Source organism: Giraffa tippelskirchi, chromosome 4 (assembly GCF_054371585.1).
Source record: "Giraffa tippelskirchi isolate mGirTip1 chromosome 4, T2T-mGirTip1v1.2.pri, whole genome shotgun sequence".
Classification (NCBI taxonomy): domain Eukaryota; kingdom Metazoa; phylum Chordata; class Mammalia; order Artiodactyla; family Giraffidae; genus Giraffa; species Giraffa tippelskirchi.
The window spans coordinates 8,092,440-8,104,340 of NC_137278.1; the positions used below are offsets into that span (position 1 = coordinate 8,092,440).

The window sequence follows — 11,901 nt, forward strand, 5'->3', positions numbered from 1 at the left end:
TGAGCACTTTGTTAAGTTATGATATATATATATGAATACCCCATGGAGCCAATGAGGAGGGCATGGTACCCTCTCCAGTCTTCTTGCCTGGAGAATCCCATGGACAGAGGAGCCTGGTGGGCTACAGTCCATGGGGTCACAAAGAGTTGGACACAACTGAAGCAACTGAGCATCCATGGAACCACCACCACAATCAACAGTGAACGTATTCATCACCCCCCCACAAAGATTCCTCATGCCGTTTCCCTCCTGCTCTTCATCACACACTCCATACCCCACCCCCAGGCAACCCTCAATCTGCTTTCTGTCACCAGCGATTAGCTGGCATTTTCTAGTTGTATATAAAAGTGGAATCAAATAGCATCTATACCCTATTGCCTGGCCTCTTTCATTCAGCATAATTATTTTGAAATTCATCTCTTTCCTAGGTTTTCGGTGAGATGAAGGGGCAGTGGGACACATGGGTAGAACCCACTGGGGTGGCAGAGAAGGGTAACTGGCAGAGTCAGAGGAGGTGGCAGAGCAGGGGCTTGGCAGTCATGGAGGGTGAAGAGGTTGGCAGGACTCTTGGGTTCTCCCTTGATGATGGAGGCAGGAACAGAAGAGGAGAAAATGGTTAGGTGGGAGAGATAGCCAGTTAGGTGCTTGTGCCAGGATAAAGGTGGGGTTTCTGGGGGACATCCTGGCTGTCCCAGAAGCAGGGACAGGATAGGACTGCCCTGAAACCCCAGGCTGGGCATTCATGACACAGATGGTAACAGAAACCAGGGGAGGGAAGAAGTGGCCGAGGCCATGTGCCTGGGGCCTAGAGAGGCCAGCACAGAACCCTGAGGCACCCAACTCTTGGCGGGGGTTGGGGGGGTTACTGCAGAAGAGAGGGTGAGGGAAAACAAAAAGGGGTGGGGTCTCAGACCCACAGAGGGGCATGTGTCCAGGAGACTGGTCACTAGGGTCAGATACCAATGGGAGGTCACGGAGGCTGAATCCTGGGATGGGGCTCCTGGGCCAGCAGGATCTGGGCTCTGCCTGAACAGAGGCTCTGTCTTCTCTGTGTGAGAGGCCTGGGTCTTGGCTACCTGTCCCCAGATGTTCCACAGAAACAAGAAAGAGTATGGCCATCCCTGGGACTTGCTCAGACCTGGGCTTAGGGATACATCCAGGTAAGCAACAGAGAGGAAGCCTTTGGCTGGAATGAGGTAAGGAAGAGGCAATATAGGGACCCGGGGCAGAGAGCACTGGAAGACGGGCCAAGACATGTGGGTCTGCCCTTACATCCTGCCCAATCTTGGCCAGGAGGACAATGGGAGAATTTGCCAAGTATTTTGGTGGAGGACTGGGTTATTGGGTTTCCTTCTTATATTTGGCAAAGGTGGAACAAGCTGCCAGGTGGGCAAAAGATAGGGGTCTCTAAAACACTGGCCTCTCAAGCTTTCAGCCTCTTCCCATTCATTTCCCCACTGAATCCTTATACATCTCAATGCAGGAGACACTAACCATTACCCTTATTTTACAGGTGGGGAAACTGAGGCTCCAGAAGGTGAGAAGGGAGCTGACGGTTCTCTCTCCTTCCCTTCCCCTGCAGTGCTATGCAGGCAACAGGATGTTTTGTAAGCATCATCACATTTGTTACATTCGCCGCGGCTCCAGACCACCACCAACAAAGGTGGCTGGGAATGCTGATGCCCACCCAGACAGACGCTCTGGCTAAGCCAAGAGGGTCCAGCCCAGCCCTGCCCACTTAGGATCCTCCGTCTCCACCGGGGCTGAAAAAGTGCCTGGAGCAAATCCCAGTCCCAAAGGGCAAGTGACTCTGTAGCAGCCTCAGTATACCCAGCTGTAAAACGGGGCCGGTTGACCACAGTTATCCAATGCCGCGGTTTCCAGGGACCTACTCTCAGGTACTCGCCCCGGAAACCCCAGAAGGGCGCCGGCAGTCCCAGACCCACCCTGGGGCGGGGGATGGGAGGACTTTGGGGTTCCTTCCGAGCCTCGATTCCCCTTCCCAGGAGGGCATCCCCGAGAAAGCAAAATTCGCTTCAGCCGCACCCACCCCTATCCCCGCCCCGAGTCACCGGCTTCCCTGAAGCCGTCGTCCTCGCCTTGCGCGCCCGTCTCCACCGGCGTGCCCAGGTCCCGACATTGTAGACACGGGCGCCACAAGGGCCCCGCGAAGATGGGACACGGCGACTGTAGCACAGAAAGGCCGGCACGGGGCGGGAGGTGGAGGCTGTGGACCGAACGCTGGACCGGAGGGGCGGGACGCAGTAGAGGGGCCCCGGCCCCGCCCCCACACGCTGGCAGAGTCTGCCCCAGGTCCCTACCCCACTCAGAGCCGCGTCCCTGTCCCTGCAGCGCTTTACCCGGCCAGCAGAGCTCTCTGGGCCGGTCCGGCCTTCAACTCCGCCTTGCCCCGCCCACAAGCCGCCAAAGCCCCGCCCACTCCTCGAGCCCCGCCCCTTTCCCGGTCCCTGGGCGGGGCCATCCCGGGGCTGCCTGCTGAGAAGCCTAGGCGGCGGAGGCTCCAGCCTTCAGCTTGGGCGAAAGAGCCCGACAGAGGGGCGGGACAGCTTGGAACCCCCCCATTCCGCCCCATCTTCCTGCTGGGGACCTGGGCAAATCGGCGACTCGGCACCTCCGGCTGGGCGAAATCCGAGACACAGAGTTTCTAAGGCCCCCTGTGTGTATGGAAATTGTTATGGTTCTGGTCACAGAAGAAACAGTGCATCGGTGCGGGAGGGCAGAGAAAAAAATCCAGCGTCAAGGGCGTTCACCTACTGCGTGTCCAGCTGGGCAGTTTCTGCGGCTCTCATGGACCCGATGCCGTGACGCTTTCCCTTATACTGTGAAGGGTTCAGTCTCTTTCGATTGCGTGCCTGTTATAGGTGACACTGAGGGCCACATATTAAAAAGCAGAAACATTACCAAGAAAAGTCCGTCTAGTCAAAGCTATGGTTTTTCCAGTAGTTAGGCAACGGCACCCCACTCCAGTACTCTTGCCTGGAAAATCCCATGGATAGAGGAGCCTGGTAGGCTATAGTCCATGGAGTCGCTAAGAGTCGGACACGACTGAGCAACTTCACTTTCACTTTTCCCTTTCATGCCCTGGAGAAGGAAATGGCAACCCACTCCAGTATTCTTGCCTGGAGAATCCCAGGGACGGCGGAGCCTGGTGGGCTGCCGTCTATGGGGTCGCACAGAGTCGGACACGACTGAGGCGACTTAACAGCAGCAGCAGCATGTATGGATGTGAGAGTTGGACTATAAAGAAAGCTGAGCACCGAAGAATTGATGCTTTTGAACTGTGGTGTTGGTGAAGACTCTTGAGAGTCCCTTGGACTGCAAGGAGATCCAACCAGTCCATCCTAAAAGAAATCAGCCCTGAATATTCACTGGAAGGACTGATGCTGAAGCTGAAGCTCCAATACTTTGGCCACCTGATGCGAAGAGCTGACTCATTTGAAAAGACCCTGATGCTGGGAAGGATTGGGGGCAGGAGAAGGGGACGACAGAGGATGAGATGGTTGGATGGCATCATCGACTCAATGGAGATGAATTTGAATAAACTCCTGGAGTTGGCGATCGACAGGGAGGCCTGGCATGCTGCAGTCCATGGGGTCGCAAATGGTCAGACACGACTGAGCGACTGAACTGAACTGAGGGCCACATGGCCAGCTGCATGCATGAGTTCCTGCATTCGGCTCCGGGTCACCATCGAGACCAGTTACGTCTACACTCTAGAAGCCGGGGGCAGTTAGCAGACATCCTCAGGTGTTTCTTCGGCCCTGACAGATGTTTTAAAAGTTGGGTGCTGGGGACGCACGCTCAGTCCCACGAGGGCTGCCCCCGCCCCGCTCAGCGTCACCGTCACCCTGGCAACCGTCTGGCCCCGCCCCTTCAAGGGGAGCCAGAGCCAAGGCAGTCTTTGTTTCTCGCGCCCTTCCGCGGCGCCGGCGGAGCAAACATGGCCCACGCTGTACGGGCGCTGTGGCCCTACGGGCGCGCTCTGACCTGGAGGCTGGGCAATCGGCCGGCGCTGGGACTCCACGCGCAGAGCCGGGCCGGCTTCACCGGGGCAGCGGGAGGCTCGGGTCCCGCCGCTACGGCCCGCAAGGGGGGTCCACGGCTCCTGGGGGCGGCGGCGCTGGCCCTGGGTGGCGCCCTGGGACTATACCACACGGCGCGGTGGCACCTGCGCGCCCAGGACCTCCGCGCAGAGCGCTCGGCCGCCCAGGTAAGCCCGCGGTAAGGGCTTGGGTAGCAAGCCGCACAGGTAAGGACCGAGCCTTGGGTAGGGGCCCTGGGGTGAGCGCGGAACCTCGGGACTTCTGGGAACCGGCGGCGTCAGGAATCACCTCCTCTGTCGCCTCTTGACCTTGAGCGAGTGACTTGGTTTTAAGCTCTCCTGTCCTCAACGTCCTCATCTGTGAAATGGGGCCTTACTGATGCCGCTAACTGGAACTGCCTCTGTTTTAAAGTCATTTTACAAATGTGTTTTAAGACTTTTTAATGGGAAGATTTGGAAATCACTGAAAAGGGAAAATCTCTTGCACGGTTTATCACTTTCCAAACATTTTTCGCCTCCCTCCCCCTGTCTCCAAATCCTGAGGTTGTGTATTTATTAGTATTATTAGTGTTAGTATTTTTACGAAACTGATGACCGTTCAATTCCAGGCCCTGAGAGGAGGAACAAGGGTATGTCCCCCCAGGCGAGAGGATGGCCCAGCTGCCCTTTGGTATGCTTTGTACACAGTGGCAGCCCCCAGCCCCACCACACACCCACAGGCGCCCCTTTCCTGAACCCCTGGAAACAGGAGCGGGTTGATGGGGAGTGGAGTTCTCTGTGTCTCCCTGCCCACCCACCTCCATGGCCCATCCTCAGTCTCCCGTCTCTGAACAATGGGGGAGGGGGACCGCAGCTGTGACTTTCAAACCTGAGTATGTGGGAAGCTCACCTGGGGCTCTCCTGCTCTATGAAGGCCAGGGGCCCAGATACCACCCTCTTCTGTTGGGGCTTTGTACATGAGTTTGTGCAAACTCGGGGAGATAGTGAAGGACAGGGAAGCCAGGCGTGCTGCAATCCATGGGGTCGTGAAGAGTCTGACATGACTGCGCGACTGAACCACCACCACCACCACCACTCGGAAACGCTGGGCTCTGCCCCCTCACCCGGGCATGCCTTGGGTCGAGGGAGTAGGGGTGGGCACTCCCAAGTTGAAACAGTTGCATCTGAGGGGCACACACCTGCCAGTGTCTGACATTCCCTTGGGACCGAAAGGAGCGGAGGGATGTCTGTCTAGCATTGGACAGAGATGAGAAGATCCCTCCTACACAGAACAGACTTTCTGCCTGGGGAGACCCCTGGATGGGCGCTTGAGCCTGAACTGTCCGCTGCAAGAGCCCTTCCCCACCTCCCCGCCACTCATCCTCCACTCCTCCCGAAGTTCTCAGAGACACCCTGGAAAACTCCCCTGGGAAAGGTTTGCTTGGGGGCGGGGCCTGGGCCTGGGCACCCGGCTTCAGAAGCTCCTTCTTTGCTCCTCATCCAGCTCTCCCTGTCCAGCTGCCTGCAGCTGACGCTGTACCAGTACAAAACATGTCCCTTCTGCAGCAAAGTCCGCGCCTTCCTCGACTTCCACGCCCTGCCCTACCAGGTGGTGGAGGTGAACCCTGTGCGCAGAGCCGAGATCAAGTTCTCCTCCTACAGGAAGGTGCCCATCGTTATGGCCCAGGAAGGAGAGAGCTTGGTGAGCCTTGGGGAGCTGCCCCCTGCCCCAGTGTCCCAGGTTGTCCTGGAACACCCCTGAGTCGGGCCCTGCTCTGCTCTGCAGCCCCGGGAGGAACGTGGGCTCTTTGGGCCTCTGCTGAAGATTATAAACCAGTGAGTCTAAGGGAGGCAGAGCGCCACAGAGCTTAACAACGTGGGTTCTGAAGTCTGGGTGGCCTGGGTTCAAGGAGGGGCTCTGCCACTCCCTGGCTATGTGACTTAGGACCAGTCACTTAGCCTCTCTGACTTGGCTTCATTGATCAACAGAGAACTGTACCATCCCGGGTGTAGGCTTGGCTCCTAGTCTGTACCTTCTGAGTCCACCCAGCCCCTCAGTGCCCAAGAGGCCAGGTGGGTGAGGGGGCAGGGCTCAGATCCTATGTCCCTCCCACCTCCTCCTCTCCATTAGCCACACTGGTGTCTCCCTTACACAGGACAGGCTTCCCTGATAGTGGGGACTGCAACCTGGGGGAAGGTAGAACTCAATGAGCATCAGTTTTGGGGGTGAACCCCTAGGGACAGAGACACAACACCCAGGATCCCCCTGACCAGTTCCTGCAGAATGCCTGGGTGTCAGGATTGTAGAAGAGCCCCTGGTGATCTGGCCAGTGGCCAGTCAGCCAGTCCCCACTGCCCCTCCCAGCCTTGATCTAAACCATCCTCTTCTCCAGCAACAACTGAACGACTCCTCTGTCATCATCAGCGCCCTCAAGACCTACCTGGTGTCGGGGTAAGGAGCCCCTGAGGCCCAGGCTGGCAACGCATCTCATGCTCTCTCCTGTCTCAGGGAGGCCTCCCCTGGGCTCCTCCATGGGAGTGGGGGTGGGGCTGCAGCTTAGATATCCAGAATGGGCTGTGGGTGTCACTCTGAGATTCGCCCCTTCCTCTCCTCCGTGAATCTCCCTCTGTTGGGGAAGTGCTTCCAGAGTCTGCCCCAAATCCCTCTTGCTGCAGGACCTCCTGTGTCACCCACAAGAGGGTGGGAAGCTTCTGCGGGTTGCCTCAGGTCAGGGAGGTATTATTCATCCTGAGACAGTGAGGGCTTAGTCTCCAGGAGGAAGAGGGAGTCAGGGTAAAACTCTAGATGTCTCCCAAAGGCAACCCCTGGCGGACATCATCACCTACTATCCACCCATGAAGGCAGTGAATGACCAGGGCAAGGAGGTGACCGAATTCTGCAATAAGTACTGGCTCATGCTGGATGAGAAGGAGGCCCAGCGGATGTATGGGGGCAAGGAGGCCAGGACGTGAGTGGGGCCGGGGCTGGCCCTGGGGATGTGGGGAAGGGGTGGTCTTCCCCTAAGGGGACCAGGCTGAGTGAGATGCTGTAAGCCATGAGGGCTGGGGCTGAGCCACAGGTGGGACTGAGTCTCCTTGTGCCTCCCCCCGCCCCGGGCGCTTGCACAGGAAGCCCACCAAGCCGGCCCTCTGCCCCCCTTGCCCGCAGGGAGGAGAGGAGAGGAGATGCTGGCTCAGGAAGCCCACCTGGCCTGCCCTCTGTCCCCCTCGCCTGCAGGGAGGAGATGAAGTGGCGGCAGTGGGCTGACGACTGGTTGGTACACCTCATCTCCCCCAACGTGTACCGCACGCCGGCCGAGGCCTTGGCCTCCTTTGACTACATTGTCAAGGAGGGCAATTTCGGGACCGTGGAGGGCGCCATGGCCAAGTACATGGGTGCAGCTGCCATGTACTTCATCAGCAAGCGGCTCAAGCGCAGGTGATGGTGCACGCGTGGGTGTGTGGGTGGGTGGGCGTGCGTGCACGCACCTGGGGGCTTCCCATCCCCCAGCATTTGCCCATCTGAGACTCAGACCCCACAACTCCTGATTGCCTCCCCAACCCCAGGGGAAGCAAGGCCGGCCTTGGAGTCCAGTTCTGGGTCCCTGTCTTGTACCTTCCTCTGTCCCCCTCCTACTGCCCCGAAAGCAGCGCTGGTCCCCGGGCCTTCCCGCACTCCCCACCTGTGCTAGGGTTTGGAGTCCCCCTGATGGACTTCTCCATCCCTGCCTAGGCACCACCTCCAGGATGACGTGCGGGAGGATCTCTACGAGGCTGCCAACAAGTGGGTGGCAGCGGTGGGCAAAGACCGGCCCTTCATGGGGGGCCAGAAGCCAAACCTGGCTGATCTGGTGAGTGTGGTGGCGGCAGAGGGTGCACATACTGGAGGGTCTCTCCTTGGGGTGGGGAGAGGGTGCTGGGAAAACCCAGGTGTGGGCAATAACCTGCCTCTCACAGCTCCTCCATCCCAGGGGCACCTGGCTCCACAATTGTCAAAGGCTTAAGGAAAATGAGTGCTCCAGGCTTCTACCCAGCAAAAGGCAATGCGACAGGGTCTTGTTAGCCTGACCTCAGTGCCAATCCTTGAAGTAGTTCTGCCAGGGTAGAATATGTGGATTGCAAGATTCATGTCTTGGAGTAGGTGATGGGGTCCCCTCTTCTAAAATCTCAGAACTGAGGGTGGGTGAAGGGCATTTTCTCAAAGGAAACTCTGAGTCAGGGGAGGAGGGTGGTTTGTTGCCCAGAAAAGGGGATGTAGCTGCAGGGCAGGCAAAACTTGCAACCAGCCCACATGCTTCATTCAAAGCCCCACATGCAAAGCTGGCCCATCAGTGGGTGTCTCGCTGATCCTGTTGGTGACGCCAGTTGTCTTGCTGTTCACACTGCACTGTTTGCTGAACCCAGGGGAGACAAGGCACGAGCTGAGAGGCTGGAAGAAAGCTCAGGGAGCGGTAGGGACTGCAGACGTGCTTATTCTCTCCTGGCTGGCACAGCAGCCGTAGCAGCAGACATAACATAAGCTCACATAACACAGCCCAACCTCTGGGGCGTTCCAGATGGAGCTTATATATGCTTACAGAACAAAAGTAGCCGGTGGCCAGCGACTACCTCATGAGGCTCATGCACAGTGCTATAAGTGATCTCAGCCATTACATATTGATTATTGACAAAACATGGGATGAAGGCGAGAAGGCGTGGGGCGAGAGAGCCATCTTGGCTAATTTGGTGTTTCCCTAGATTGGGTCATCGGGCTCTCAGAAAGGGGAGGTGATGAGCCGGTGTGGACACCCCTCTGTACCCACCCCCAGGCAGTCTACGGCGTGCTGCGTGTGATGGAGGGTCTGGAGGCCTTCGACGACCTCATGCGTCACACTCACATCCAGCCCTGGTACCTGCGGGTGGAGAAGGCCATCACTGAGGCCCCCCAGTGAACTGAGCCTTGTGATCCCTGCCGGGGGAGGGCGGAAACAGCAGAAGCAGCCAGCTGCAAAGGACCAGGATTGCTGGGCCAGCACTTGGCGACGCTGAGATACTGTGCAGCGGGGGACAGGATCATTCGGCCTCTTGCGCACCCCATCCCGGCAGCCCCCTCGCTTCTAACAGTGGATGTCTGCTGGGGCCCTGGGGGACAAAGCCCAGGCTTGGTTTCTATCCACGGATCATTTACCTCCCTGCACACCAGCCCCAGGGGCTGACCCTCCCTGACTCCCTCCTGGGCCTCCCTGCTCTCAGCCTTCTCTGGGGCTCTCGAGGCTGCCCTGTCTGTGCCACCTGGTGGAGTCAGGTCGGGCTCCTGCCCTGAGCAAGAGAAGCAGGGACCCTTCGGTTTTGGGAGATCCTGTCCTTGGCTCCCTCTGGTTCCTGCCGTTCCCAGGTGATCCCCTCCCCCCGGGGACTGTATATCCTGTTTGCAATAAAGAAAAGGTTTGTGGCTCCCCATGTGGTGGCACTGTAGTGGAGGTCAGTGTTGGTTAGGGAAGGCCGCCCTGGTGATTAATACTGTTTGTCCAGGGCTTAGCAAGGGTCAGGCCTGGGTGAAAGGCTCAGCAGGCTTTGTGGCCCAGAATCCCTGGGTTCATGGCCACGGGATGCTCAGCAGGGAGGTGCAGAAATGGCCTGAGGCGCGGGTCCGGTTTTGCTCCCCACTGACTGTGGGACTCTGGGCAGGGCAGCGGCACCCCTCTCTGAGCCTGAGTCTCCTCTGTCAAGTGGGCTCAAAGATGGTCCCCACCTCTAGGGGCAGTTGTGAGGGCTCGACCGCAAGACGCAGGTCAGTGTGTGGAAGGATGCCCTGCTCAGCAGGGGCTGGAGTGTTCCAGTCCTTCTCTACAGACCAGGAGACCAGGGTTCAGAGGACGCGGGGCTCTCTGGGGCCCTCTGGTCGTGGGTGGCCACCCAGAGCTTCAGTCCCAGGCCTGGGACTTCAGGGGATGGTCGGTAGGATAGGAGTCTATAGGGAAAAGCAGCTCTGGGAACGAGGAGGGGCTGTGGGGTCCCTGTTTTCCTGGTTTCAGCAGATGACGGGCATGCTGGTCCACCGAGGTCACCCTCCAGAGGCTGGACAGACAGCCTGCTGGGGCTTCCCTGTCAGGGAGTGACGGGCCAACTCCCTCAGACCCCCTCAGGAGAGTTTAACTTTTTCCTGTGATTTTTTTTAAAACATAGAAATAATTCATGGTCTTTGTATTAGCACACATTCAAATAAGGTTGGTGATGGAGTTGGTGATGGACAGGGAGGCCTGGCGTGCTGCAGTCCATGGGGTCGCAAAGAGTCAGCCGCGACTAAGCGACTGAACTGAACAGATAAGGTAGCACCGACAAACCCTCCGGAGGCAGACAGCGCAATGTGGGGAGGCAGTGGCCTCAGCTTCTGCAGAGCTGTCCGCCACCTGCTTGTTTTTGTTCCCGTTGTGAGCACCTGCCCTTGTCACCCGGTCACACTGGCTGGGTCTGTCCAGTCTGCAGAGCGCTCCTGTGGGAGGAAGGAGGGAAGCCGAGGCCTGAGGCCACACCACACGTCTGAGGGATGAGGAGCCATGGAAGCCGCCTCTGAGGGGCCAACAGGTGTTCAGGCCTCCAGAGTCACCGCTGTCCAGGATGCTGTTCCCCCTTCACCGATCGGCCTTTAAGTCCCCAGGGGGCCTGCGATGGCCCTAGAGCCTCCCTCAGCAGGACAGGAACTAGGCCAGGAGCACCATGACTCGCTGGGGGAGGCTTTCCCATATCCCTTCCCCTCCCCGCTTTCCTTCTCTTCACAGATGGCCTTTTCCACGTCACCCACCCGAGTTACTTGGTACTTTTCCAGCTGTTCAAGGAGGCTGGCTGGCCTTTCTCTGTCTCAATCCCAGAATCCCCAAAGGGAGCATTTGATGTGACCTGCTCGGGATAAGGCGGCCACCTTCAGTCCATGACACTGTGGCCTGGGGAGGGTCTCACGTCTCACAACCCCACCCTGAGCTCCCTACCTTTTCTGCTCCTCCTGCTGAATCCCGTGATTGGGTCTCCCAGCCTCAGCTTCCTCGGGAGGCCTGGTCCAGCTAAGGAGACCCCGCGGTGCAGGCCAGACCCCAGCTGCTCATCACCACCCCTCTCCTCGTGTTCGCAGAGATGTTTTCTTCTGACTTTGCATTTCTCAGAGGAAGATACGGTTGATGATAGAGCAGCCATGCTGGGGATAGGAGCCGGACTCCTCACAGGGGCCTTATTCCTGAGGTTGCTGCAGGCGGAGAGGAGCCTGTCCATACCCTCCTCACACACCTCCACCTTGGTGAAAAGTCCAAGGAACTTAGACCTTTAGAACCGCTAATTAGAAGTTCCCTGTGACGGAGACTTCCCTGTGACGGGGGCTGGATAATGGCCAGTCAACGCAAGGCCACTAACACAAGGGGTACTGAGTCCTGCTTCTGTCAGAGTATTCCCCCCAGAGGTGACAGCCTTGCCTCAGTCACCTTTTCCCATATTCACCAGAGGGCGGTAGAGGACGCAAAGCCCAGAGGAGGAGGTCACAAGGCCTGGTGCTGCCACCTTGTGGCCAGTTCTGGGATCGCATCTTTGGGCCATCTTCATTCTCCAAGGATGCTTACTTGCCCGTTTGTAATGTGGGCTTCCCGGGTAGCTCAAATGGTAAAGAATCTGCCTGCAATGCAGGAGACCTGGGTTTGACCCCTGGGTCGGGAAGATTCCCTGGAGAAGGCCATGGCAACTCACTCCAGTATTCTTGCCCGGAGAATTCCATGGACAGAGGGGCCTGGTGGATGGCAGTCCATGTGGTCGCAAAGAGTGGGACTGGACTGAGCGACTAACACAACACAACAAAAGTGGGTTTAACATGCAAGGGTCTGAAGATGAGTGGGTAGGGA

The 11,901-nt window shown here is 58.0% G+C and overlaps 1 protein-coding gene across 4 annotated transcripts; it reads left to right on the forward strand.

Annotated features, from left to right (window-relative positions):
• The first annotated feature begins 3,952 nt into the window (after positions 1 to 3,952).
• Positions 3,953 to 9,481, forward strand: PTGES2 (prostaglandin E synthase 2). 4 transcript variants are annotated; one of them, XM_081587061.1, is made up of 7 exons: positions 3,953 to 4,231; positions 5,547 to 5,744; positions 6,436 to 6,494; positions 6,862 to 7,011; positions 7,212 to 7,481; positions 7,776 to 7,893; positions 8,780 to 9,481. In XM_081587061.1, exons 1-7 carry the CDS (start codon positions 3,962 to 3,964, stop codon positions 8,873 to 8,875), a joined length of 1,161 nt encoding a protein of 386 aa, XP_081443187.1. In that variant the 5' UTR covers positions 3,953 to 3,961; the 3' UTR covers positions 8,876 to 9,481. The 4 variants fall into 4 exon arrangements, with proteins under 4 accessions (XP_081443187.1, XP_081443185.1, XP_081443189.1 ...); XM_081587059.1 differs by having other exon boundaries at positions 8,851 to 9,481; XM_081587063.1 differs by having other exon boundaries at positions 7,281 to 7,481.
• The last annotated feature ends 2,420 nt before the right edge of the window (positions 9,482 to 11,901 follow it).

Coding starts and splice junctions, on each gene's coding strand:
- PTGES2 (XM_081587059.1), top strand. CDS start 3,962: ATGGCCCACGCTGTACGGGCGCTGTGGCCCTACGGGCGCGCTCTGACC. Junction 7,012..7,211: donor GGGGGCAAGGAGGCCAGGAC/GTGAGTGGGGCC, acceptor CCTTGCCCGCAG/GGAGGAGAGGAGAGGAGATG. Junction 7,894..8,850: donor AGCCAAACCTGGCTGATCTG/GTGAGTGTGGTG, acceptor ACCCACCCCCAG/GCAGTCTACGGCGTGCTGCG.